Consider the following 27,610-nt stretch of genomic DNA (forward strand, 5'->3'; position numbering starts at 1 on the left):
ACTTTGGTTCAAGTCATGATTTGGCGGTTCATGAGTTCGAGCCCCGCCTGAGGCTCTGTGCTGACAGCTCAGAGCCTGGAGCCTGTTTCTGATTCTGTGTCTCCCCCTCTGTGTGCCCCTCCCCCACTCACACTGTCTCTCTCTTTCTCTCTCTCTCTCTCAAAAATAAACATCAAGTTTTTTAATAAAATAAAGCAACAATAAATATAATGGTGTATAAATGTATTCTGATCATCAAGATATAAATGCAAAAAGCACGTAACATCACTTAGGAGCATGAGACTACATGTGTAAAACTATATATATGTATACATACATATGAATGAACATCTAGCATGCAATTGCAATGGTTTTTAACATTTGTAATCATCTGATTTGAAGGATTTCTGATAGAACAAAGAAAGTCGTTTTCACAATGCTTACATGTGGATGGTCTTTTCCCATGAAAATTAATCAGTTCTTCAAGTTACCATGGACAACTGAGAATCCACGTGTAAAGAAGAAGGACCTCTTAAAAACTTGTCCAAAAACACTAACACACAGCCTTCTGCTCTATCAGGGGCTGGATTTCACGCCCTGGCTGTGTCACTGATGAAATGTGTAACCTCAGTCAAGTTGCTTAACAGCACTAGACACCCCAGGCTTTCTCAGCCCGGAGATTCTCCTTAGTTGAGTTTTTCTTTTGCTGCCAGATCCATACCAATTCCCTCCCGCAACCAGGTAGCAACTGACATACTCCAAAAGCTTCAACTCAACAAATACTTCCTCGGCGGCCTGCTGACAGAAAATTCAGCCCCTCCCTCTTGGGGGGTTAATAGGGTAAGAGACAGGTAAACACAGATTCCAGCGCCTGGAGATAGGTGTAAGGAGTCCGAGAGAAAGGGCTTAGCCCTGCCTGACTCAAGAACAGAGTAGCAGGCCTCAAAAGGGTGGGATGGGCTCCTCAGGCAACCCGTTGGGAGAAACCAGGATATGCAAAGGCAAAGAGGCTGGGTTCCCGATTGGGCGGCAGGATAGGCCCAGGGTAGAGCAAGAAGGGATTCTTACGCTGTGCTGAGGACACACTTAGTTTAGACTTGATCCTAGGGGCGCCTGGGTGGCTCAGTCGGTTAAGTGTCCGACTTCATCTCAGGTCACGATCTCACGGTCCGTGAGTTCGAGCCCCGCGTTGGGCTCTGGGCTGATGATGGCCCAGAGCCTGGAGCCTGCTTCAGATTCTGTGTCTCCCTCTCTCTCTGACCCTCCCCCATTCATGCTCTGCCTCTCTGTCTCAAAAATAAATAAACGTTAGGGGCGCCTGGGTGGCGCAGTCGGTTAAGCGTCCGACTTCAGCCAGGTCACGATCTCGCGGTCCGTGAGTTCCAGCCCCGCGTCAGGCTCTGGGCTGATGGCTCGGAGCCTGGAGCCTGTTTCTGATTCTGTGTCTCCCTCTCTCTCTGCCCCTCCCCCGTTCATGCTCTGTCTCTCTCTGTCCCAAAAATAAATAAACGAAAAAAAAAATTTAAAAAAATAAATAAACGTTAAAAAAAAAAAAATTTAGACTTGATCCTGAAAGCCACAGGGAGCCAAGGAAAGATCATGATCAGATATTCAATTTTAAGGATTATTGTTCCAAGGTCCAGTTTAAACATCTGTGGTGCTCTTTGCACGCAGACTCAGTGCCACTCTAAACTCAACCGTCAATCCGTGCCTCTCAATCTGTGTTTGGGAGTCAAGGGCCGGATACAGAAGAGTTTCAACAACAGACAGAGAGGGTGGGGGTAGAAAGACATTACATTAAAACGGGCTTCAGAATATCTGCTGCTACTCATTTGGTTTATTAAGAAGCAAAGTATAGAATTCACTTGATTCATTTATTTGAGTCAGCTATGAAGGCTGCTGGCAGGCCCGATGCTTCAGGTTGGTGATTTCCAACTGTGTAATACCTTGAGCACTTGTGCGGGCGTATGCAATTTACAAAGTGCTTTCACATCAAAAATCTCACTGGCTCTCCCAGCCCCAAGCCCGTTAAGGTGCACGGAACAAGTTTTCCAGATGAGGAAGCAGCTCAGTGAGGTTATGTGGCTTGCCCGGGGTCACACACGGCCTGTGTATTATAGGACCCAACCCTGAACTCGGCTCTTATCCCCAGTCTTGTCCATTACCATGTAGAGGTACCCTGTATCTTCACCATAAGCCTGTCCAAATCGGGGGCATTGCATTACCGAAGCCCATGCACTAGTAACAAGGCGGATACACAAAGCACAAAACTCCCCAAGTCTTAATAACGTCTGTATCCAACTGCTGCTGAACAGAACAAGCATCCATTCCGTAGTCCGCTTTCTGCAAACCTATGGAAGGAATAAATGCAAGAAACACATGCTCAGTTGTAATCCTTTCTCATTTCCTCCTGGCACCTGTTTCTGCCCCCACAGGCACCAAACACTTTAACAGCTGGCAGAAATGAGAACCAAGAGATAACCATTGTAGATCAAGCCCTAACCAAAACTGTGGTTAGGAAATAATAGAGAAAAGAACCACCCCAGATTTTTAAAAAGAGCAATAAAACAGGGCACCGAAAGGTCTCCCACGCTCTCCTGGATCCTTCAGGCACAGCAAACCAGAGGGTCTCCTGATGGAAAACAGACACCCACACGACCCACCCCCCTCTCACTGCATCCCCCACCCACCCAAAATGGTATTGCTGGGAAAGGGCTCCTGGTTCGACTGGAGAAGAGGGGGGGTGTGAGGGAAGAGCTGCATTGGGAGTACTGAAGGGGCAAAACTGTGGCGATTTTGTTAACCTTCTAGGATTCCTGGTAACTGAACACTGCTGGTGATGACATTTCAATGCTCACTGGCCTTCCTCTTCATGGGTGGTGGAGCTTGACAGACTCACAAAATTAGAACTTAAAATCCAATTTAGGCCTCTCAGGCAGCACCAGCTCTCAAAAACAGCTCTCAAGAACTTCAACCAGTAGGGTTCCCTCTTTCGAACACCCTCGTACATCCTATGAATATGTGAATAATTATGTATAATATCCCCATTACTCAAGCTGCCTCATTAACATATCTGGGCAGCCTTTGTTTACCAGGATGGCCCAGACCTCAGTAAGGACTGAGGGCAAATGATTTCCCCCAGTGTCCCATGGTCCCCCTAAAGCAGCAAAGTCGGGGGGCAAGAACGTAAGTGCAAAAAGAGACTATGCAGCCGATTTGTCACAGCCCCTGTGAAGAAAGTTCTCGGCGCCTGGAGAGCTAATGCCGGCCGGCGGGCCCTCAGGTGCAACCCGGAGGGCAGGTGGGGGCACTTACAAAAATACAGAGCACACGCCAGCCAGTCCCCAAGGGGTACTGGGATCTCGGAGCTCTTTCAGGAGCGAACTCACGGAGACAGCCAGCTGGGGATAAGGGGGTAGCTCCACCAACTGGTGTTTAAAAAAACAACAAACACAAACATGCACTTGAGACGGAGGCACTCCTTCTGTTCCAGGAGGCTGACAAACTACCTCAACTTCCCCAACTTCCTTCCGCAAACACCTCTCCAAAGCCCACTGAGAGCCCCTATTATGGTTCCCCTCCCCACCCCCACCCTTTTTGGGGCTACACTGGTCATTCACTTTACTTCTATTTCATCTGGACTAAAACGTAGGCAAGAGGTCTAGCCTTTAACTATCTGGCCAGTGCCTGTTAGCCTTGGTTTTCTCTTCTGTAAAATGGACTCAACAGCCTCTGTTGCTGGTGTGAACTCACCATGGAAACAAACGTAGGTGGTTATTTCAGAACTGCCTGGGCCTTCTCTTCACGAGGCTTTCAGGAGAAGTGGGTGTTGTGCGGCCCATCTAGAGTGTTCTCTATGATCCAAGCTCTTCTGGCACATTTCTTCAAACTTCAAAGAGAACCCCAGGAGAAATGGGCAGCCTTCTCCCAAGAGTAGCAAAAAAAAAAAAAAATCTGTTGCAAAACAGTGTGGAAGTGGAAAGAAACCCAGACAGACACCCGAGAGGCCCAGGAGGTAGTCCAACTGCTCCGCAGGCGGGACCTAGACCTCACCCTCTGGAACCGCATCTCCATCTGTAAAGCACGGGCCCTCTCCTGTCCCCAGACATCCTAAGAGAACAAGAGAGAACGCACCTGCAAGCAAGAACAGGGACAGGGAGTCCTGGAAGCCGGCAGCCTTACCTGACCAGGAGCGAAGGGGGATCTGGCCAGCGCTGTCACTTTCTATAAGGTTCGGCTCTGCTTTTAGTGACTTTATTCTGGATCAGCAACGAACTGAAAAACCCCTTATTTAAAAAGTGTGCGGCTGCCAGAAAGCAGAGTGTTAACTGAAGCCCCGGGAAAGGTCAAAACCTTAAAAAAATCTCACTCAGACTGCCTACCTCCCGGCACGAAAGAAGCTCGCAGGGATGAATGAGGCAAGTATGGAAAAGGCCCCCTACCATCCAGGGAAGGACACGACCCTTTAATCCTAAAAGTAATACAACTTAACTTTCAGTAGAGCCACTCGAAACTGGGCCACACTTCACCTACCTGGCCGCAACTGGCTGGGGAGTCTAGTTTAATACCTGGGGATTAAGGGCAAACACAACGGAAGCACTCTAATCAGGGGTGACAGGGACCAAAAAGCTCAAGTACGGTCTGTTGGTCCGGAAACCTGAAAATCCACACCTATTTTAACACTTTAACGTAAACACCTAAATGTACTTTTAGCAACAGATTTGTTGAGAATTCCAGTGTTCCGTGTTATGCTTTGTTTGTTTGTTGGGAAGAGAGTCTGGGCATAAATGAAGTTTGGTTCTTAAAAGGGAATCACTTGCAAAAGCAATGAATCCGTAACAGATTTTCCCAGAGTCTTTTAAACGGCGGGCCCACATCTCATTAAACAGCCTGATTTTTTTTTTTTTTTTTTTAAGGAATTCACTTTTATCGAATGTTCCCAAAACAGTCAACTTAAAAGTTTTCATCAAAAATCCACTCTCCCAAAAAAAAAAAAAGAAAAAGAAAAAGAAAAAAGAAACCAATTTTCTTTCCACACTTGTTCAAAGGTTTACATAATATTTAACTGTAATTGCAAGAATAAGTCTAACTGGAATAACCACATTTGGAAACAACTGACACTTGGCAAGCCTTCTATGAGTCGGAGCCAAAGTGGACAGAGGCACATACACCCAGGGCTACCCACCGGCCAGGAGCTTTGTGCCGGGGTATCACAGCCAACAGATTAAGTAGGTTGGATAGGTAGAACATGAGAGTGGTTATGTAATCCAGGGGGAGACTTAGAGGAGGACCCCGAACAGCAGGATAAGAACAATGCAACTCGGGCACCCGGCTGGCTCCAACCATGGACTCTTGACCTCTGGGCTCGTGCGTTCGAGTCTCACGTTGGGTGTAGAGATTATTTAAAAATAAACTCTTAAAAAAAAAAAAAAAAGAAGAAGAAGAATGCAACTAAGTTTTTAACCATTCAGAATGCAGGAGGCCTGGGTCCTAAAAACGTCATGATCGAAGGTAAACCTTAAAAATACTCTAGCTTGGCCTTTACCACGCGTTTCAATGTGCTGCTAGGCTCCGTATGACATGTCTGTGTCGTCCCTGAGAGGAGGAAAAGGAGAAAACAGCTCCATTTTGATCGTTAACAGACACCAGTTACATATCCCAACAAAAGATTTTCTCTTTCTAAAGGACAAGAGTTTAAATAACCTTTGGAGCAGGGGATATATTAAGATTAACACTGGAGTTATTTCCAAGGCACTTGGAAGGGAACCAATAGCCCCCAGCTCAGCACCAGGAACTGGTTATGACCTACCAGGAGAAAAGAAACAGCCATTATACCATCTGAATACCAATTAACTCCAGTTAGCTATTTGCGCCAATGACAACAGAAGACACACAAGTCAAACACCCACTGACAGTAAAGTAATAACGATGCGGGTTAACAGTAACTCAAATTGGGTTATTTGGGGGCATTATTTCTTCTTCTTTTTACATTTTCATGACACACTTTTTGGACTCTTCACTTGACAGTCTTTCTTCCATAATCTCTCCCCCTCCAGTAATAGCTACCAAAGGGCCCCTGCCCTACACTTATGTGACAAAGAATAAAGTTTTCCACTACTAGAAAGAGGCAGAAAGCAAGCCACATACACAGCCCAGGAAAGGAAAAACATAGCAATTGAATGACACGTATTTGGTTTTTTCCCCCTCACAACTGTAAAATAACCCAATGGGTGTAAAGGGGGGGGGGGGGGCTCATATACCCTTCCACTACATTTTGGTGTGCTTCTACTTTTTTCTTTAGCATTTTATGAAATTGTAATTATAGCAAATCCTGCTTTTGAACCTGGTAACATGAACTTTTTCCAGTCTTGTTTAATTATGCTGCACTTTTACATCAGAAAATTAGATACTTAAAACCCTTACAGCCTGGTGCTACAAATTCCGCTTGAGCTGTCCTAGGAATCAAACCAGTAATTTGTTTTTGTGCTCACTGCATGCGTCATAGAATTTTTATTCACGTGGCAGGGGTTTTTATTTCAAACGCATACCTGCTATAAAGCATCAAAGACCCAATGGTTTTGAAGCCTGGATATCATATCCGTTATGTTCCCTAGGAATAACCCCACCAGCAGAGTGAAGGAAATGGTAGAAAACATCCATAGAGCAAGACAGCAACTGTTTTTATTGTCCAAGTGGAATGGCGCTTTGAAAGGCAACTGTTTTCAGTTATTTAAGGTATTCGGGGGGGGGGGGGGTCGTGCCCGGCACAATTAAGACAGGATTACCTTACAATTTATGAGTTTCTCAAGGATGCCATTTAATATGAAATACAACAATCATTTCTCCCAAGGCCTGCCATCGACAATCCCACCCCCAAACTCTGCCTTGTTAAGGCAATAAACTAAAATGGCAACGCCGCACGCATCTAAGGCTTTTGAGACCAATTGTAAGAAAAGTGCTGCCTTCCACCAGCTTGATAACACCACCTTACACAGAAAGAGCACACTGTTTTACATCTTTCACGCACATTATCTCTCACACACGTGAGCCTCTCAGATAAAGTGCGGGGCAAAAGCAGGTCAGGTGTTACCATTTCCATTTTACTGGCAGTAAATACAAACACACTCAGATTCCAAGCCTCTGGTTCCACCGTTCAAAAGTACTAAGCACAGAGTACCCGGGGACTTCACTGTCCAGTGCTCTTCTAAGAATACATATAAATGACAAATCTTACCTCGCCCGGGCCCCCAAAAAGATACAGCACAGAGCTGGCACAGCAGAGGAGGAGCGCCACCCCCTCCACGGTATTACAAGGCTTCCAGAAAGAGCAACAGTTGCTGCTGGACGGCATCACCCAGAAAGGCATCCCGTCCCATCCCCCAAAGGCACCCCAAACATGACTTCAAGTGACAAGGTGGCCAAATCCACAACACAGTCCTTCTTACGGAGCAAAGCTTTTCCCTGAATAAAGTTTCCTTGCTTTTTCAAAAGCGTTGCTGAGCGATCACAACGACCACCGCAGTAATGCCACACCATCAGCAGACCTAGAAACAGAAGAAGCGAAAAACATTTCTGCAGAAAGGAGGCGTCTCCTCCCTGCTCCCCACCCCCTAAAATGGAACCCGAGCGAGGTCGGCAGCACTCGTCGGGGGCCTAAAGGCTCCCAGCGGCTCACCTGCAGGGAAGCGCAGCATTTCGGGGCGGAAGGCGGAGGCCGATCGCATCCTCCTCCTCCTCCTCCTCCTCCTCTTCCTCCTCCCACGCCGCAGCCCTGCTCCGCGGCCGCCCCCGCCTCCGCCCGTTCCCTCCTCCCCCGACCGCCCCGCCGCGTGGAACCTCCCGCCCGACTTTTGACGTCACGGAGGAGGAGGAGAAGGTTCCACCCGGGCCCGTCCCTTTGTGACGTCACAATGACAACAGAACGCGGCCGGGAGCGTCCGGGAACCCGGAGCGACGGGGGAGGGGGGGGTGGAAGGAGGAGGGGGAGGCCGGCACGAAGCGGGGGGAGAACCGGGGGGCGGGGAGGGGGCGCGGTGACGTCTCGTCGGCTTAACCTGTTGCTCTCGAGACTGCGCTGGAGCCGGCGGGCAGGGCCGCGGGGAGCCGGCCGGGCCGCCGCCGCCATGCTCGGCCGTGCGCGCGGCGGGGGGCGCCCGCTGCAGCTGTGCGCCGCACCGCCCCCACCCCGGCACGCCCCCGCCCCCTCCCCTCCCTTCCCCGGGGCCCAGCAGGCCGCGCCGCCCCCGCGCCCCACCCACCCGCCCGGCGGCCCGCCCGCGCCGAGCCCGGAGCCGGAGCCCCAGCAGCCGGGAGCCGGAGCCCGGAGCCAGGAGCCCGCAGCCCGCCCCCTACAGGCCGCGCGCGCGCGCCCGCCCGGCCCCGGCCCCGGCCCCGGCCCAGCCCGCCTCGACCCCCGCGCGCCCTCCCCTCTGCTGCCGGCTCGAGCACGTCGGGAACACGGGCTCCGCTCCCCTGGCGTCAACTCGTGCTCTGCCTCCCGCGGCCGCCGCCAGCCACCGGCTTGCGGCCGGACGCCCGCACTCGACACAATCCACTGACCGCCAGCAACAAAAAATCCCACCCCTCACAGCTCTCCAACTTAGCGAGGTCTGGGATGGGGTCCGGGGGAAGGGTGGGGGCGGCGGAGGCGGTTCTTGTCCAAGTTCTACCCCATTTGCTTTGTGGCTGCACCCGGATCGGACGTGCCCCGGGAAGGCGTCCACGCTCCAAGGCAAGGTTGTCTCCATGCAGTTTCTACAGCCCGAGTTTAAACTAGTCCTTTGCATTCTACCCAGCCCTCTGCAATGCGGATGTATTTTAAATCTTAAATTCTTTAGGGAACAGCTTTTTAAGTTGGGCTTGATTATTTAACATTGCATTTCTTTCATAGTTGAAGTTTACGTGCCTAGATTAGAATCAGCCCTCTAGAAGAGGCATTCAGCTTTTTCATTAAATGTATTTTTTTTTTTTACAAAAACCAGTGCCCGAAGGTCATCTCCCATTACACACATCACACTGCTCAAAAAGGCAAAATATTAACACCAATCTGTCGACTCGACTCAAATAAAACTTTCTCATAACGTTGCATTATTCCAAATGTATGTTCATTTGGGCTTTTTTTTTTTTTTTATGGATTCTTTGATTTAAAGCATGCAGCTAATCACCGATCACTCGAGTGCATATTTGGTTAATCCTCGGTCCCCCTCTACCCTCCCTCCCCCAAACTTAAAAAAAAAAAAAGCCATACACAAAACAAAACACTCCCCATGCCAATCAAAACGTAGCTGTACTATGCACAAAACAAATTTAACTATTCCAAACCATTTAAATCTCTGAATAATCACCCAATTTCAGAAGCCCAGTTAACAGGGAGAATTTATTTGTAGTCACTTACACATGCATTCACATACCTACTTAAAAACATTAGCTATATTGTATGTCTTTCCCCCCTAAAACTGGAAACCATGAATTTTTAAACAAAACCAGTCCCATTATTAAAGTCAATCCCAACAAATGCATTCGCTGTAACATGATTCCCAACTGGTTTACGTTGCGAACCAAATAAGCCAAAACGACCACATACATTAAATTTGATGTGCCAGTGCAAGGAACAAGATCGCCATAATCGGACCCTCGGTTGCAACTTAAAGGGCTTCCAACACACACGCGTTCCACGATTTTCCAAATAACATTAATAATAACAACACAAGATCATTTGCATGCAAAGTGCAATATGGGGCCAAATCCGCCCGAGAATGCAGTTTAGTTACATTACCGCAGCCCCCACCCCCCCCTCCAAGCTACACCAAAATCCCTTGCCTTTCATCTAAAACTAGATTATGGTTGTGTCATTCGAGGTCAATTTATTCACTTGAGGTATCGCTACACCAATCTGTTTTTTTCATCCAAACTAGGCAGACACGACTTTGCCTGAAAAGCCCTCTTTCAGAAAAGAAAGAAACAGCCTTATCGGACGCTGTGTTTAAAACCCTTCAGCTGCAGAATTATCTATAAACTTGACATTCAGAGCCATTGCTTAAAACTGCAAGTCAAAGGATGTGTTGTTAAGAGCACTTACGTATTTCTTCTGAATGATATTCCTCTTGGGTCTTTCCTTGCTCATTCTGAGATCCAAATGCTGATTGCAAAAGGGGACAATTGCTTCATGAATTTAAAGCCGTCAGAAATTTGCAAAAAAATATCCTGGTGGTTTTTATTGTTGTTGGTGGTGGTTGATCTTGTAATCCGACTTTTCTTCCTCTTCCCCCAAAGCCCGATTCGCCTTGAAATAAATCCGAAATTGGGAAGGAAAAAAAAAAAAAAAGAGCCAAAGACGAACGAAGCAAACAAAAAAAAATTCACTTTAGTAAAACACTCATAATGGAAAATTTCCCCCGAAACACACACACACAAAAAAAACCGACGCCCTTCACTCCCCCCCTTTTTCCTCCAAAAACTACATCAGCGAAACGTGAAGGTCCTTAGTGTCTGATCTGTAGTTACATCTTGGAAAAGAAAAGGGAAAGATAAATAAAAAATGTTGGAAGTCACGTTTGTGCTGCAGCAGCAGTGCGAGCAGAAGAGTCAACTCCAGCGGCGGCGGCGGCGGCGGCAGCACCACAGCGAGGGCTCGCCGAGTCTCTTTTTTCCAAGCCCCCTAACCAATGAGAGAGAGGCTATCCAGCCCAACTTTAAATGGACTCTGCTTTTATACAAGTTAGGGCTCCTCGGGTAATTCCCCGACGGACGCTAGCCGAAAACTCACACAGCTGAGCCACCAGGCGCCCGCCTACTCCGGCGCCGACCGACCCTGGCCCAGTCCAAAGGACCCCGACAGCCCCGTCGACTAGACACCCGAGAACCTTCGACGAAGCCTTCCCGGGCAACCCCTCAGGCATCGCTCCCACGCCGAATCTGGGAGTGGAATTGAGAGAGGCTCCCTAGCCCAATGCATGGCACGCTCGGTCGCTCCACCTCACCCCCTTTCCCCAGCTTGCCGCTCACCCCACAGCCGCCACACGCCAGCCCGCGCCACTGCCCTCGCATCTACCTGCAGCGGGGCTGCTGGATACGAGTGCCCCAGGACTCCCGGCCCCGGGGAGAGCCGCCTATTCCCGGGGCACCTTAGAATGGTCCCCTTGATCTTCTGGAAGTTGTAGTCCCCCGACTACAAAATGGCTATGGCCACGGGAGCTGCAAACTACAATTCCCAGCCTGCCCCGCAAGCCTGTCACTCAACTCCCCTCCCTCCTCCTCCTCGCCCCCTCCCCTTCATCGGCCCTGCCAACAAAACGCTTGGATGTGTCCCGCGTGTGACACTGCTAGAGGCTGGCTCGGGATTGGCCCGCAGAGCGTGTGGTCCGCGAGCGAGGAACTCCCCACGCCGGCCCGCCCCCGCCCCCCGGGCCCCGGCCCCCCTCCCCCGGCGGCGCCCCGCCCCCACCGCGGCGCGAACCGCCTGTGGAATCGAGGAATCGCGCGCGCGCCGGCCCCAGCCGAACGGCGGGGGAGGGACGCGAGGCTTCCTGGGGGAAGGCCTCGGAGCGTGGCGGCGCGGGGGGCGGTGTCGGCGAGGGGTTGGAGCCCGTCCTAAGGAAAACTGGGCCACGCACCAAGAGGAATCCTCGGTGCGAACTAGTTGATCGGCGGCGCCTGCTGCCTGTGCCGCGCAGCCGGTGTCAGCTCAGGACACCGCCTCGCGTATTCGCACACGGCGTGCTGCGGCCGGGCCCGGGGTAGGCTGAGGTCACCTCGGCCGGCGCCCCGCAGCCGCACGCGCTGGAAGGCCACCTCCCGGCGCGGCACGCGGCCCGCCGGCCGAGCACGGCGTCGGGGGTGGCCGGGAGGGGGACCCGGGGCGGCCGCCTCTTGCGAGAGATCACCCCCCCCCCACACACACACACACACACACACACCCGGAGGGATCCGGCTGGAGCTCTGCGCGGGGAGGCGTGTCTGGCATCGGGGGTGCCCGCGAGCGAAGGGAGGCCGACGCGTTGAGGTTCGAAACGAGTGGAATATGGAGACCGAGCCGTACGGCCCTGCAAACTGCAGGGAAGCATCTGGATCACCGAATGCCAGGAATATCAACCGCGCTGGCCACGCGGGAGCCGCCTTCTACCTGCCTCTGCCCCCCCTCCCCCCCCCCCCCCCGCTGTGGTTCTTAGGTCGCTGCTGTGAATGAAGGAGCAGGCCCCGCGTTATCTCCTCGGGCCTTCGCCCTTAGTAACAACTTTGTGGAGTCTGACGCAGCCATTCTGCATCATAAATGTGCTTGTTTCGACTGTGGCTGCAGAGAAGTGATGTTTTAAATTACTCCTCTCGGACTCCCCTCTGAGGACGTGAAAAGTGGGGTCATCAGACTCCTTCCCATCCCGTAGATTCTCCTAACCTTGAAAGTGTAAATACTCGCTTAACACAATTGTTAGATTTTATTTGTGGCACTGTTTCAGGGGGTCACCGTGGTCTAGAAAGGTCTCCGAAACTGGTGGAGAGAGACCTGGATTCGGATCAGACCTCAGAGCTCGGCCGCTTCTCCGAGCTCCTCATTTGCCTCCTCCACAAATTCGTGATGACCAAACCTCGCGGGGAGGATTATGTAATAACATTAACCTAGCTAAGAACCAGCCACGTTATAGGAAGCTTTCAGCAAATGCACTAAAAAATGCCTTTTTCAGATGCTTTTTAGTTATTACTCTACCTCTTTAAAAACTCGGAATGCCTCCTAAAAAAGAAATTTGTCTTACAAAATTTCACAGTCAGAAAACTAAATGACCTTCTGTGCCTTAATACTGCAAAACTTGCCTGCTGGTGCCATTTGCTGGGGGAGGACTCAATAGAACAGACTCTACTTTTCAGTCGTGACCACCCAAGTGACTTTATGGTTAGGTTACAACGAGGTGTTTTCAAAAGATTTCTGATCATTATGACCGAGGTCTGCACTCCTCCACAGTGTTATGGTGTTAACCAGTTTTCTGGAGGTTTAATGTCAGATCTGTCATTCCCCAGGCAAAATATTAAAGAACAAAGATGGGTTTCTTCTTGGATCCCTGAGCTAGCCCTGAGGCTGGGCGGGTCTGTCCCAGGCCCGAGGACTCCCCTGCTGGGATACCAACTCCCAGGCACCACAGGCACAAACTAAAAACCCTTCTAGTTGAGGCTTGAGGGCAGGAGAAAGGAAGGAATTTGCTCATTTCCAAAAGATTTGGAGAACATTAGTTGTTGTTTTCCCTGAAAGGGAAAATGGATTTGGCTTTTTGGTGATTGAAAGCCTTTCCTGTCGGGGACGGCACTGTCTCCCGGAGAACACCCTTTCCCCCCGCAACCTTGGCAAAGCCATATATTACCTTTCCTTTTTGTCCTCCTCTTGTGTGTTTCCTATAATCTACTTCACTTTTTCTCCTGATGATTTTACCTCCTCATAGCACTTCCCTTGATGTCTCCGAGTCCAGTAGGAGATGACGGCAGGCAGGGTGGAGGGGAGACCTCACTGGGGGCATTGCTTCTACAAGGACCTGCCAGCACTGTCGCACTGTCGTCATCCCTGAAGACAGAGTGAAAGCCTTAAAGTCCTTTGTTAAGAAACACACAGCTGAGTACAAAAGGCAGACTTAACAGTGGATTGTGATACCTCTAAAAAGTGCTAATTAGCAAATGGAAAAATGTGCTAAAGGGAACACATGACAGAGGTGACCAGGAACTAGGGAGTTTTGAAGGATGAATAGGGGTTCAGCAGTATGAAGTAAGCCAGACTGCTTCACAGCAGAGAAGAAAAAACAAAATCATGAGAACTCCAAAAACATACCAAACTGATGGATAGGACCCAATTTTTGTTTGGGAGTGATTTAAAGATGATGCTGGGAGGTAAGCAGGAGCCAGGATCAGAAAAGGCTCTGTATGCCATGCAAAGGGAGTTTGGACTTTGCCTGTAGGCTAAAAAGAACCTTAGAAGGATTTTCACTAGAGGAATAAAGCAGATTTGCATTTTTGGAAAGTAATTCTGCTCGTGTGGGAGATGAAATTGAGGATCAGAGAAAAGAAAGACACCAGAAGCAGGCAGACCTAGAAACCAGTTGCAAGGTTACCGCATAAACGAGGTGAGAAATGGTTACGATCTGACTCCAGTGGCTGAGGAAATACCATAGAGAGCAGAGAACAGGTTGAGAAATATTTAGAATGTCAAAAGTCCAATGGACTTGGGAACTGGTTAGCTGGAAGGAACGGTGATTAACAGGGTAGAGTCTATCCTCCCCTACCCTTCCCTAAGATTAGGGAAAACCTAATCTTACCTTAGTTTATACGTTTTTACATTTAGATCAATTACCTACTCTGGGAAGAATGGGAACACGAAGTGAAAGAGGAAGAGGTAGCAAATCATCAGACACAAATAAGAGCAGGCACTCACCATTCTGGGTTCAAATCTATGCTGGAAATCATATTTAGTTAAGCATTCTAGTCCGCCCTTTGGTTTAGCATAAGAAATGACAGGCAAAGAATCGTAAGTTAATAAAGACCAAGGACATGGGACACCTGGCTGCCTCAGAGGAACGTGCGACTCTTGATCTCAGGGTCATGAGTTCAAGCCCCACATCGGGCGTAGAGATTACTTCAATTAATAAATATTTTTAAAAAATAAAGTGGCGCCTGGGTGGCTCAGTCAGTTCAGTGTCCGACTCTTGACCTCGGTTCAGGTCCTGATCTCGGGGTTGTGACTTCAAACCCCGCACTGGGCTTCGCACCGGGGGTAGAGCCTATTTTAAAAAAAATAAAATAAATAAAGTAGCCAAGTAGAGAGCAGTAATCCATCGTCCTGTATTATATGCATATTGAAATTTCCTTCTTAATGCAGGGGATGGCCCAGGTTATCCCACATGCTTCCAAAAACCAATCACATCTGTGGTTCTCCCAAGGAATACCAAGATTCATCTTCCCCGGGAAGGCTTAACGGCACATATAACACCCCTTTCTATTCTATACTTACTTGCTACCATTCTCCAATTTTGTCTTCTGTTCCCATCTCTTCTCTCCAAATAAGAAATTAACTTTCCAAAGTCAGAGACCATGTTGCCTACTTGTCATATCCTTCTCCCCAAGCTCTAGAGGCTTCATAGAATTTGGAAGTGGCCAATGCATGTTTACTGTTGGATATTTCACCAAAACTGTAATGCCCACTTATTTAGACTATGGCCAGCCGCTTTATCTCACTATCCTCTCCAGTTCCATTTTGGAACACTACTTTCTTCCTCTTGCAATATCCAAATTCATCCCCAGCTACAGTCCTATCTCCAGTTCAGCCCGGCTGTTTGGCTGTCTGGTTCCTGCATTCTTATAGTCCCTGTTACTTGAGCCACTTTTTTTTTTTTTTTAAATAAAAATTGTATATACGTAAGGTGTACAACATATTTTGATATGCATATTCATTTTGAAATGACTGCTACAGTCAAGCTAATGAACATACCCATCACTTCACATGGTTACAACAAGCCACATTTTGGGGAGCTTTAAAATGTTGTTCAATGTTGTCTTGTTTTCTGGTGATGTCATTTGTATATCTTGTCCCTCCTGATTAGATTGAAATTTTCATGGGGCCGTGATTTGTCTCATACTGAGGCAGGCCTTGGCAATGAGTCCAAGCTCTGGATGGGAATCAGATGTTTTTAATATTAACCTTCTGAGTGACCATAAGCCATTCATTTGACCCCTCGGGGCCTTACCTTAACCATCTATAAAATTAGAGGGTGAAATTAAATTATCACCAAAGACATTTCTGGATCCAATGTGCTCTAATCCTGCTTTGACCTTTGTACTGGCTTCCTTGCTCCCCTCTCGTGCTGGCCCCTAAGTACACTTAAGTAGACAATTGTTGAGTAAAAATTGCTAGGGTAACTTTCTTTATACCTGTACATTATTTTCTTTAATTTTTAAAAAAATTTTTTTTTCAACGTTTATTTATTTTTGGGACAGAGAGAGACAGAGCATGAACAGGGGAGGGGCAGAGAGAGAGGGAGACACAGAATCGGAAACAGGCTCCAGGCTCTGAGCCATCAACCCAGAGCCCGACGCGGGGCTCGAACTCACGGACCGCGAGATCGTGACCTGGCTGAAGTCGGACGCTTAACTGACTGCGCCACCCAGGCGCCCCAATTTTTTTTTTTAATTTTTTAAAAATGTTTATTTATTTTTGAGAGAGAGAGAGAGTGCAAGAGGGGGAGGAAAAGAGAGAGGGGGACACAGAACCTGAAGCAGGCTCCAGGCTCCGAGCTGTCAGCACAGAGCCTGACATGGGGCTCGAACTCACGAGCCGTGATATCATGACCTGAGCCGAAGTTGGATGCTTAACTGACTGAGCCACCCATGCGCCCCAATACCTGTATATTATTAATTTTTAAATATAGTCTTCTTTCTCTGTGATCTCTAATGACACCTTTTAATAGTGTTTAAAGCACAGTCATAATAATATCACCTAATCCACAAAAACAACCCAGACCGCGATAGGTATTATGGCCCGTACTTTGCCACTGTGAAAGTAAATATAGAGAGGTTATGATTTGCTCAAGGTCATACAGAGAGTAGGGCCGCAGAGCCAGAAGTCAAATCCAATGCTCCTGGCTCCACATCCTTTGTGCAGGCTACCTCCCTGGCTTGCCACAATGTGATCCAAGGCCCATCATTCCATGAAATGTTACTAGATACGGCTGGAAAGAAAGGGATGCGTTAACAAAATAGATTTGGCAATTGCCAACTCACACGAAGATAATTTGACCACTGTAGGATTTTTTTCCATCTCAAAAAGGCGTATAGTTCTGTAGTTTGCCAAACGTATTTGGCCACAGAGGCCTTTTGTTGTTGTTGTTTAAAGACAACAATGTAACAGCCTTGGAGACATGCTTCACCCAATATGATGAATTTATGTTTCAGAAATGATTGCCGACTGACAATAATTCTTACCTAAGTGGCTGAATACTTTATGTGAAGTTTCTAATTTTATGTAAGTCTGCCTTCGTATGTGGGGGGGAAGGGAATAATGAGGAGGGATATAAAAAATAATCTTTGACTGACATCAGGTTTATAAATAACTATGAGCCAGTGTGCGGAGAAGTTGGGGGCTTCCATTGAAAGAAGGTGGAACAGCTATTTCCAGCTGACTGAGATTTGCAAGAGTATTTCAAAACACCCTAGGAGGTAAACTGAGAAGTAAACAGCCTTCTTAAGAGTGACTGATGTCAAGGAGACATTAGCTCTTTTCGATACTCACTGCTTCCTGTCCCTGAATTTGCAGTATTATTTGTCAAGCCTCGCTAAAATGCCACAGTATAAACCGGATACAATAAAATGATGTCTTTAAAACCTCCTGGTTGTCAGTGGACCTCATTTATACAAGTCACTGAAAGTCCCTGGTTCTTTGGATAATTTAAAATTTGGGGACTGTCATTGCTATTCTGCTTAGATTGTGTCTCATGTTATTGAAAGAGAGCTGGCCCGCATTCAGAAACTCTGGTAAAGGAGCGAGGACGGGAAACCTGCAGTTCCTAAGAATAGAAGTTACTGTTTATAATAAGACTCTACTCTGTGTTGGGTGGTGAGGGGGGCGGGGGGGGGGTGTAGAAATCTTATGAGTGATCAACTAATCCACAGGGAATCAATATGAGGAAACTGAGGCACAGAGATTCCAAGGCTCCCTTAAGTTGGCAGGGATAGAGGGGGAGGAGCTATATTAATCAGGACACTTTCTGTTGCAAGGGAAAGAAACCCAAATGAAAATAGCTAATGGGGTGGGGGAGGGCGCCTGGGTGGCTCAGTGAGTTAAGTGTCTGACTCTTGATTTCGGCTCAGGCTATGATCTCTGGGTTCCTGAGTGGGAGCCCGGAGTCAGGCTCTGGGCTGCCAGAGCAGAGCCTGCTTGGGATTCTGTCTCTCTCCCTCTCTCTGACCCTCACCCACTCGTGCGCTCCCTCTCTCTCTCAAAATACATAAATAAACTTCAAACAAACAAACAAACAAACAAAAAAAAACAGCTAACAGAAAATAGGGGGTAGAGGGGTTTGGTTCACCTAGCTGGGAAATCCAGAGTCATAGTTTCAGGGCTATAAATGATATCTTCCTACCCTCCCTCCTTCCTTCTCGCATTTCTCTCTCCTGTCAGCTTCTTTCTCCACGCAGCCGGTGAAGATCATTCCAAAGAGAACTTTTCTTTCCCACCTTGAGTTGGGGGGACGGGGTAGGGCAGAATCAGTTATCAGAAGGAGGGGAAGAGAAACACTCTGGGCAGCCAAAAAGCAATAGGAATCGCCCCCACCACCGGAGCCATTAGTTCTTCTATCTGTCAGGGCCACCGAAGTGATGGGGTGGGAGAAAAATACCCTTTCACCAATCAGAAGCCTAACAATTCCTCATTTCCTCTGCCTGGAGCCACACGTATTCGAACCCACTTGTACAGTTGATGGTTTTTCACAGGCAGGACGCACACCAAGATGCCGGTTGATCTCCCTATCAGACCCTTCCCCGGCTCCGATGCTGCCTTCCATGTACTGCTCAACAAAAACACAGCCCATCTCCTGCAAAATTGTAACATCGGCCAAGTTTTGTTGGGTTTTTGGTTTTTTTTTTTTTTTCAAAACCTTTATGTTTCTAAAACTCCAGATTCACCCACACCTTTACAGAAACCAGCACCACCTCCCTTTCCACTCCTACACACACACACACACACACACACACACACACACAGTAAAACACACAAAAAAAATTCAGACATTAGCAGTTACACTGTGACCGAAACTTACTGGATTACTAATTTCCAGATGTTTGTCTTCCCCTCGATTGTCAAGCATTCGTTGAAAAAAAAAATTTGTTCAACATTTATGAAGAATGCAAAATTAAACACAGACCTTGTCCTCCAAGTGTGCACTGTGTGCAGAACACTAAGAATTTCACCCCTGGTACAAGGAATGTGTAGGAAGACAAAAGATGGGTGAAGACGTCTGCAGGTAGAAGGGGACCTCCAGGCTCTACTCAGCCAACTGAGGGCTGGCCAGGACTTGCTCTGGTCTTGAACCCGACAGCAGGTACAGGACGAGGCCCCCATGCTTTAACTCTAAACCCTGTCTACCCATCCCTCAGCCAGAGACCCACAGGTGCCAAGGACCCAGAAGGTCAGCCCCCTCACCTTTCTTTTTCTTGTCTCCCCTTCTAGCTTTGATTTATTCATTCATTCGCTCGTTGATTCATCCATTCACCCAAGAAGTACCCAGTAACTGCGTACAGTGCTCTCCTCTCTCCGCACTCTCCCTTCTGTGGACCTTGGCAGCCCTCCTGAGCCAGCAACGTAGAGCTTCTGTCGCCTTAAGCCCAACCATCCTCACATAGGAAAAGCAGCTGGGGAGGGAAAAGGAGAGAAGGTCTGACTGTAAGTGAAATCCAGAGAACCTGAGACAAGACAAAGGAACCCAGATTACCAGAATTACCAGGCCTTTGTTATGACAAAATGACAGTGTTTTTATGTGTCCGTGTGTGTGTGTGTGTGTGTGTGTGTGTGTGTACATAAGATAAGGGAGGAAGGGCTTCCAAAATCTGTCTAGTATCTAGAGAATTTGGGGCATTTGTGATGCTAGATAAATACAGATGACAGGAGAAAAACTATAAAACCAGCATGACTTTAACACAGTCTGGCTTAATGGCAAGATTATGCTGCGAATCTGAAGGCTTGAGGTTCAGTTTCAGCTTTTTGTGACCTTGGCCAAGTCACTTTGCTAGGTCTCACTTTCTTCATTTGTGAAAAAAGGAACCAACTAGTTATGCCCTAAAGACCCTTCCAAATCTAATAGTCTGCGATTATATATAAAACAATGTTAATCTTAGTAATCTGTGATAATGCCCATTTTATATGACATGCTTACTGTTGTAAATTTTTAGTACAGTAGTAAATTCCTAGGGCATAAACTATGGACATGGTTAATGTAGTGTTCATAGACTCATAGTATATAAACAGACATCTTTATCAGAAACTGAGAGAGAGAGAAGGAGAGAGAAAGAGAGAAAGAAGGAAGGGAGGGAGGAAGGAAGGGGAAAATACTAGTCTTAGCTTATGCTTTGGGCACTCTGTGTGGATCAATAGTTTTTAAAAAAATTTTTTTTTAATGTTTATTTATTTTTGAGAGAGAGACAGAGTGCAAACAGGGGAGGGGCAGACAGAGAGGAAGACTCAGAATCCGAAGCAGGCTCTGGGCTCTGAGCTGTCAACACAGAGCCCTACGCAGGGCTCGAACTCATGAGCCGTGAGATCATGACCTGAGCTGAAAGTCAGATGCTTAACCAACTGAGCCACCCAGGCGCCCCTGGATCAATGGTTTTGAAGATGAGACTCGGGTCCCAGTCGGTAGGGGAATCCATAACTCTCAAGCAACCTAGGGCCCAAACTGGGTCCCCTGGGATTCTCTCAGTGTAGAAGGCCAGAGAGACCAGGAGGAAGGAGGCTGGACTTTCTGAAGTTACTACAGAGCCAATCCTTGGCGATTTCTCAGCCACGTCAATATGCCTGCAGCTGTGCCAGACTTTCCCAGGTGTCAGAGAATCACATTCCTTACGCTTGCAAAGTACCCAGCACTTACCTAGCGAAGTATCTATCACATGGGAAAGAAACTGCTTCTTAAATAAATGAATGGAATTTGGCACTCTGCCAATTATCATTTTGTTCACAAATAATTCTCTGCATCTGGAGTGCTCCTTCAAATAGGTCAGCTCCCACCGAGCATTTGCAATTATAGAGGAAGTGAAACTGTTTGACGTGTGGCATCTAAAAGATCTCCATTTTGCTCTCCAGCCAGTGCTTGTCTGACAAAATGTCCAAAGAGGAGAGTACACAATGAAATATTACTGAGACACGTCAGTAACGTAACATGCTGGACATTTACCTACGGTGAGTCTAAAACTCAAGACCAGTAGAGATATATAGTCATCTGACAAATGGTGTTTGCTACTGTTAGGGACTGAATGGTGTCCCCTCACTAAAAATTAAAGTGTTGAAGCTCTAACCCTCACTCAGTGCCTCAGAATGTGCTTGGATTTGGAGTAGGGTCTTTACAGAGGTACTTAAGTTAAAATGAGGTCATTGGGGTGAGCCCTAACCCAATACTACTGGTGTCCTCATGAAAAGAGGAAATTTGGACAGAGACACACAAAGAGGGCAGACTGTGGGAGGACACAGAGAGAAGGCGGCCATCTTACAAGCCAAGGAGAGAGGCTAACTAACTCTGCTGACACATTGGTCTTGCACATTTAGCCTCCAGAACTGTGGAGAAATACATTTCTTTCTTTAAGCCACTCCGTCTTTGGTACTCTGCTATGGCAGCACAAGCAAACTAATACAGTTGCCTTGCAAGTTAAACCTTTGATATATGAAAATAAAGCTGGCCAATTTTAACATAACAGAAGAGCCTGATGTTGGGTAGTTTTTGTAGTATCGGGAATAGGTCGTGTGGATCTATTCTCGCACCCGCTTCCCCTGAGACACGAATTTGCCAGAGGAGGTAGGTGAAATCAGAATCCCCTAGAGATGATACTCCTAGCCCATGGTCTCTTAGCCATGGTCTTGCTGGGGGACATGGGGATGGGGAGTGGGGTGGGGAAAGGTAAGAGATAAAACTGCCCACTTTTCAGTATTGTGGCCCAAGAATGGGTCCGATGTTTACATCCCAGAGAAGGACTGAAGAAAACTACCTTGTTCCTCAGAATAGAGAACCCAGAAATGGACCCACAAACGTATGGCCAACTCATCTTTGACAAAGCAGGAAAGAATATCCAATGGAATAAAGACAGTCTCTTCAGCAAGTGGTGCTGGGAAAACTGGACAGCGACATGCAGAAGAATAACCTGGACCTCTTTCTTACACCAGACACAAAAATAAAGTGGACGAAAGACCTAAAGGTAATACAGGAAGCCATCAAAATCCCCGAGGAGAAAGCAGACAAAAACCTCTTTGATCTTGGCCGCAGCAACTTCTTACTCAACATGTCTCTGGAGGCAAGGGAAACAAAAGCAAAAATGAACTACTGGGACCTCATCAAACAAAAAGCTTCTGCACAGCGAAGGAAACAATCAGCAAAACTAAAAGGCAACCGACAAAATGGGGGAAGATATTTGCAAAAGACATATCAGATAAAGGGTTAGTACCCAAAATCTATAAAGAACTTATCAAACTCAACACCCAAAAAACAAATAATCCAGTGAAGAAATGGGCGAAAGACATGAATAGACACTTCTCCAAGGAAGACATCCAGATGGCCAACTGACACATGAAAAGATGCTCAACATCGCTCATCATCAGGGAAATACAAATCCAAACCACAATGAGATACCACCTGACACCTGTCAGAATGGCTAAAATTACCAACTCAGGCAACAACAGATGTTGGCGAGGATGCGGAGAAAGAGGATCTCTTTTGCACTGCTCGTGGGAATGCAAACTGGTGCAGCCACTCTGGAAAACAGTGTGGAGGTTCCTCAAAAAACTAAAAATAGAACTACCCTATGACCCAGCCATTGCACTACTAGGCATTTATCCACGGGATACAGGTGTGCTGTTTCGAAGGGACACATGCACCCCCATGTTTATAGCAGCACTATCGACAATAGCCAAAGTATGGAAAGAGCCCAAATGTCCCTCGATGGATGAATGGATAAAGAAGATGTGGTATATATATATACACAATAGAGTATTACTCGACAATCAAAAAGAGTGAAATCTTGCCATTTGCAACCATGTGGATGGAACTAGAGGGTATTATGCTAAGCGAAATTTGTCAGTCAGAGAAACGCAAATATCATATGACTTCACTCACATGAGGACTTTAAGACACAGAACAGATGAACACAAGGGAAGGGAAGCAAAAATAATATAAAAACAGGGAGGGGGACAAAACTCTTAAATATGGAGAACAAACAGAGGGTTGCTGGAGGGGTTGTGGGAGGGGGGATGGGCTAAATGGATAAGGGGCATTAAGGAATCTACTCCTGAAATCATTGTTGGACTAGATGCCAACTAATTTGGATACAAATTTAAAAAAAAAAGTATACAAAAAAGAAAAAAGAAAACTACCTGTTCCTCACAGCTTTCCTGCTAGGTTCCTGCTTTTTTTCCCAAGAACTAGCAACCATCCATTGGCTCTTTGAGGGTTTGTTTGTTTTTTTTTCCTGGTAAAGAATAGAAAGAGTTTCAAAAAGGTAGAATTACATTCTCTGCCTAAAAATTTTCTTTTCCTACCCCAACTTTTAAATAAAGAAGCAGCCAAAGTATTTGATTTTGCTGGTTTAGTAGATGGGTATATACTGTGATAGAATATTATTTAAGCACTATTTAATTTTTTATAATTGTCGACAATAATTTTAAAAGCCCAACATGTATGGCCTTCACAGCCCCCAAAGTAACTCATTTATCCACAGCTTAAATTATTACCTAGGTGAAGAGAGGCACTTAATAAAAATATCTCCTTTCTCAAATCCACAGTCAAGGTTGACCACAGATCATTTGCTGCCCTTTTAGGTAGTTAATTGGCCTACATAGTTAGAGTTCTACCATTAGAATATCATTAGTGAAAAGAAAAGAAAACGTACCCCTTTGGGATAAGGCACTCCAAGATCTAGGGATCTATTTTTAAATGAAAGTTCTATGAAAGAGTTTTAAAACCATTATTAATCATTAATGCGTTAGCATGAATCAAGTATTAGAGATTAGCAAGCTAGACTTTTACCAAGGTCTAAGGCAACAAAATGAGGAAGTGTTGAGATGTAGGCAAGATCCTCACACTTTAGAACAGGCAAGAATTTTTAGGGCACTTGTTTGAAATACTGATTCTAGGCCACCAGCCTAGAATTCTGCTTTATTAGGTCTAGGGTGGGCTTCAGGAATCTGCCTTTGAACAAGCACTCCACGTATTTCTTCTATAAATCTTGTCCTGTACAGTTTTAAGAAACACTGGCCTACATGATGCCCCACCCCTTCCCGGTTCTCTGTCTCATGTCGCCTGCCCCAGGCCTTTCAAAGATGGATCTCCCAGGAGCACCTGGGTGGCTCAGTTGGTGAAGCGGGCAACTTTCCGCTCAGGTCATGATCTCGTGGTTCATGAGTTCGAACCTCATGTCGGGCTCTGTGCTGTTCAGGGCCTGGAGCCTGCTTCAGATTCTGGGTCTCCCTCTCTTTCTCCTCCTCTGCTGCTTGTGCTCTGTTTCACTCTCTCTCAAAAATAAATGCTAAAAAAAAATTAAAAAGAAAAAAGATGAATCTCCTAAAAGCCCCATTTAGTCATCTACAGATCCCTGGCTTTGAATGTCCCCAGGATCACAATTACTCCCTATGGACCAGGCACACTACAGTGACCAGAGATGTATTGCTTACTGACATCTGGCAGCAACTGGTTCTGTATGAACTGACATCAAAAATTCTAGAACCTCTGTGCTGTGGCTAGACTCCAGGTCAAGAGGGCAGTCTAAACTGGATACAAAGTCTGTGTCAAGTTCTGCCCAGGGGAAGCTTAGCCCAACATCTGGGGAAACCAGCGTTTGGAGAATTGGGGGGGGGGTGGGATTTGAGGAACCCAGAAAGAGAAGGTAAATGAATGCCAGAGATTTCTTTTAGGTGAATCCTGCTTTACAGACAGTTACTGTTCTTTGCATTTATTCTTTTCTGGAACGTACAATGTATTAATAATATCTTTCGGGGCGCCTGGGTGGCTCAGTCCGTTAAGCATCCAACTTCAGCTCAAGTCATGATCTCACGGCTCGTGAGTTCCAGACCCGCGTCTGGCTCTGGGCTGACGGCTCAGAGCCTGGAGCCTGCTTCACATTCCGTGTCTCCCTCTCTCTCTGCCCCTCCCCTGCTCACACTCTGTTTCTCTCTCTCAAAAATAAATAAACATTAAAAAATTTTAATATCTTTTATATCTCAGCTTTCTTATCAGTAAAATGGAGTTATCACATGCTCTAGTATGGATTTGGATGAGGGGGAAAAATATTGGAGCTATAAAAACCAACTGAAAGGAAAAGCAAAAAAGAAACATAGGTATCATTGTAAATATCCTTTGGCTAGTGATACAGACATATTCCTGGGATTTTGACTATGATAAGCAGATTCTGCATAGACAACTAGCTTTTCCTAACTTCTCATTTGAATACTGAAAATGCATTCTTCTGGAAAATGGTTTCAGTGTGAACTTTGGCAAGAGCCTCCTCATAGCCAACCTCTAAGCACCCAGCCCACTGTTCGAATACGATAGTCTGCTGTCCTGAAGTACACATAGCCATTCCCTTCCTCAAAACCTGATATTATGCCCTAATTCACTAAAAATGTGTATGATGGGGGCACCTGGGTGGCTCAGTCGGTTGAGCGTCGACTTTGGCCCAAGTCATGATCTCACGGTTTGTGGGTTTGAGCCCCTGGCTCTGTGCTGGCAGCTCGGAGCCTGGAGCCTGCTTCGGGTTCTGTGTCTCCCTCTCTCTGCCCCTTGCTCTTTCACACTCAGTCTCTCTCTCTCTCTCTCTCTCTCTCTCAAAAGTAAACATTAAAGCAAATTTTTAAAAAATAAGAAAAAATATGGGGCGCCTGGGTGGCGCAGTCGGTTAAGCGTCCGACTTCAGCCAGGTCACGATCTCGCGGTCCGGGAGTTCGAGCCCCGCGTCGGGCTCTGGGCTGATGGCTCAGAGCCTGGAGCCTGTTTCTGATTCTGTGTCTCCCTCTCTCTCTGCCCCTCCCCCATTCATGCTCTGTCTCTCTCTGTCCCAAAAATAAATAAACGTTGGAAAAAAAAAAAATTTAAAAAAAAAAAAAAAAATAAGAAAAAATAATAAAATCTTTCAAAAATAATAAAAAACACTTTAAAAACTTAAAAAAAATTTTTTTTCAACGTTTATTTATTTTTTGGGGGACAGAGAGAGACAGAGCATGAACGGGGGAGGGGCAGAGAGAGAGGGAGACAGAATCTGAAGCAGGCTCCAGGCTCTGAGCCATCAGCCCAGAGCCCGATGCGGGGCTCGAACTCACGCACCGTGAGATCGTGACCTGAGTTGAATTCGGACGCTTGACCGACTGAGCCACCCAGGCGCCCCTAAAAACCTTTTTAAAAAACAACACTTCTATTCCCCTTACCTTCCTTCCCACAAGAACTATTCTTCAATAGAGTTACTAGTAAAGAGTACACCTCCTTCTCCTTCTTCCCTCCAGCTTTCTTGGTTTCTGCCTAAATTTTCTCTCAACACCCCATATTTCCAGAGCTCAAAGCCATATGTGGCTACCACTAGTGGCTACCATTTTCAACAGCACACCTCTATAGACTCAAGCAGAGTCATATTACTTATGCGCTCTCGAGCCCAAGTTCACAAATGACCGCCATGATCAGGAAACGTGGGATCCAGGTAACAGCCCAACTTTTGGTTTGTTTGTCTCGGTCTTTCCTGGTATTTAAAGCTGAGAGTCCCACATCCTGGAAAAGCGCTCAGTGCTGGAGAAACCATCAAAGCTGGTCATCCTAGGGTAGAAGGACATTTGAGACCACAGGCTCCAGGAAGCCGGAGCCTTTGTTCCATTCTTGACTGCGCATCCGCATGAAGGGCAGAACAGGCCCTCAATAAATATTTTCAGAGTGACAGAACCCGGGAAGGTCCGCTTTGCAAAGACCGCTCTCCCTGGACCCGTTCCTCTGCACACTTGGGTGAAAGGCATGACCTAAATCCCGGGTCCCAGTAGCCACTGTGATGCACTGGGCCTCTCTGGTCCACAAAGGAGTCTTTTTTCCAACCGAGTTACCTTTCCAGGACTCCCAGGACATTCGTCCAATTCTTGCCAGTCTTAACAGCCCAAAGCAGAAGTCTCAGCACAGACATGGAGGCCAATCTCTCCAAGCTGCGAGTTTGGAGCCAGCTGCAGTGGAGACTCACGGTGAGTGGCACAACTTCCAAAATCCAAGGTTAATAGGCTGTGAATTGCCACTTTCTTCGCTCATTGTCTGTGCTTCAGCAGTTCCTTTAACCCACTGTCATTCAACTTGGGGAGGAGAAGAAAGTGGGAATAGCACCAGCTGCGAGGGGGCAGCTGACAACAATGCCCTCTCCTCCTGCCGCCCCCCTCCCCGCCCACCCCACTTGCCCCCCAAAAGCACCAGGCATTCAGTTATACAGTAGATATTTATATAGCCTACCCGATGCGAATTCAAATTTATTTCCAAGTCATTAGGGCCAATTACTCACCTTTGGGCCCTGTAATATCATTTGTTCCCTGCCAAACCGATTGCTTTTCCTGTCACAAATATGATAAATCCTGCGCAGTGCTGCTCAATCATGTTGAAACTGATTCAGATTGTTGCTGGGTGGGGATGAATGAATGAATGGGCTGAGTCATGAGATGGAGTTCTCATGGATGGTTCTCTCCATTTGAAAATAATTCGGTCCTACCGAGGGAAAAAATTCTTATTTGGGAGGTACAAGTATGAATACTGGGGCTATTTATTTCCTCTAATTTAGCCAAGACTTGAAAGAATGCCCATATTGTCTTTTGCCTTTATTTTTCGCCGTGAAGGATCCTATTTTCTTTCTCCCCCAGCCTTCACAGATGTATTGAATTACGCTCCGTGTAGAACACTGGGCTAGGATC

The 27,610-nt window shown here is 47.0% G+C and overlaps 1 protein-coding gene and 1 long non-coding RNA gene across 3 annotated transcripts in view; both read right to left on the minus strand.

Annotated features, from left to right (window-relative positions):
• The window catches only part of JARID2 (jumonji and AT-rich interaction domain containing 2), a 274,220-nt gene extending 263,088 nt beyond the window's left edge, over positions 1–11,132 (minus strand). Inside the window, exon 1 of one of the 2 annotated variants that reach the window (XM_043590773.1) lies at positions 10,058–11,132. In XM_043590773.1, the coding sequence (XP_043446708.1) occupies positions 10,058–10,102 (45 nt within the window). In that variant the 5' untranslated portion in view covers positions 10,103–11,132. The remainder of the gene's footprint in view (positions 1–10,057) is intronic. The other variant, XM_043590775.1, reaches the window with a different exon arrangement.
• Positions 1,799–8,121, minus strand: LOC122489217. Its single transcript, XR_006298867.1, has 2 exons — positions 7,655–8,121; positions 1,799–7,551 (listed from the first exon to the last, which is right to left on the minus strand). It is a non-coding gene; the product is annotated as an uncharacterized LOC122489217 (long non-coding RNA).
• Positions 11,133–27,610: the final 16,478 nt, after the last annotated feature.

Source organism: Prionailurus bengalensis, chromosome B2, assembly GCF_016509475.1.
Source record: "Prionailurus bengalensis isolate Pbe53 chromosome B2, Fcat_Pben_1.1_paternal_pri, whole genome shotgun sequence".
NCBI classification, from domain to species: domain Eukaryota; kingdom Metazoa; phylum Chordata; class Mammalia; order Carnivora; family Felidae; genus Prionailurus; species Prionailurus bengalensis.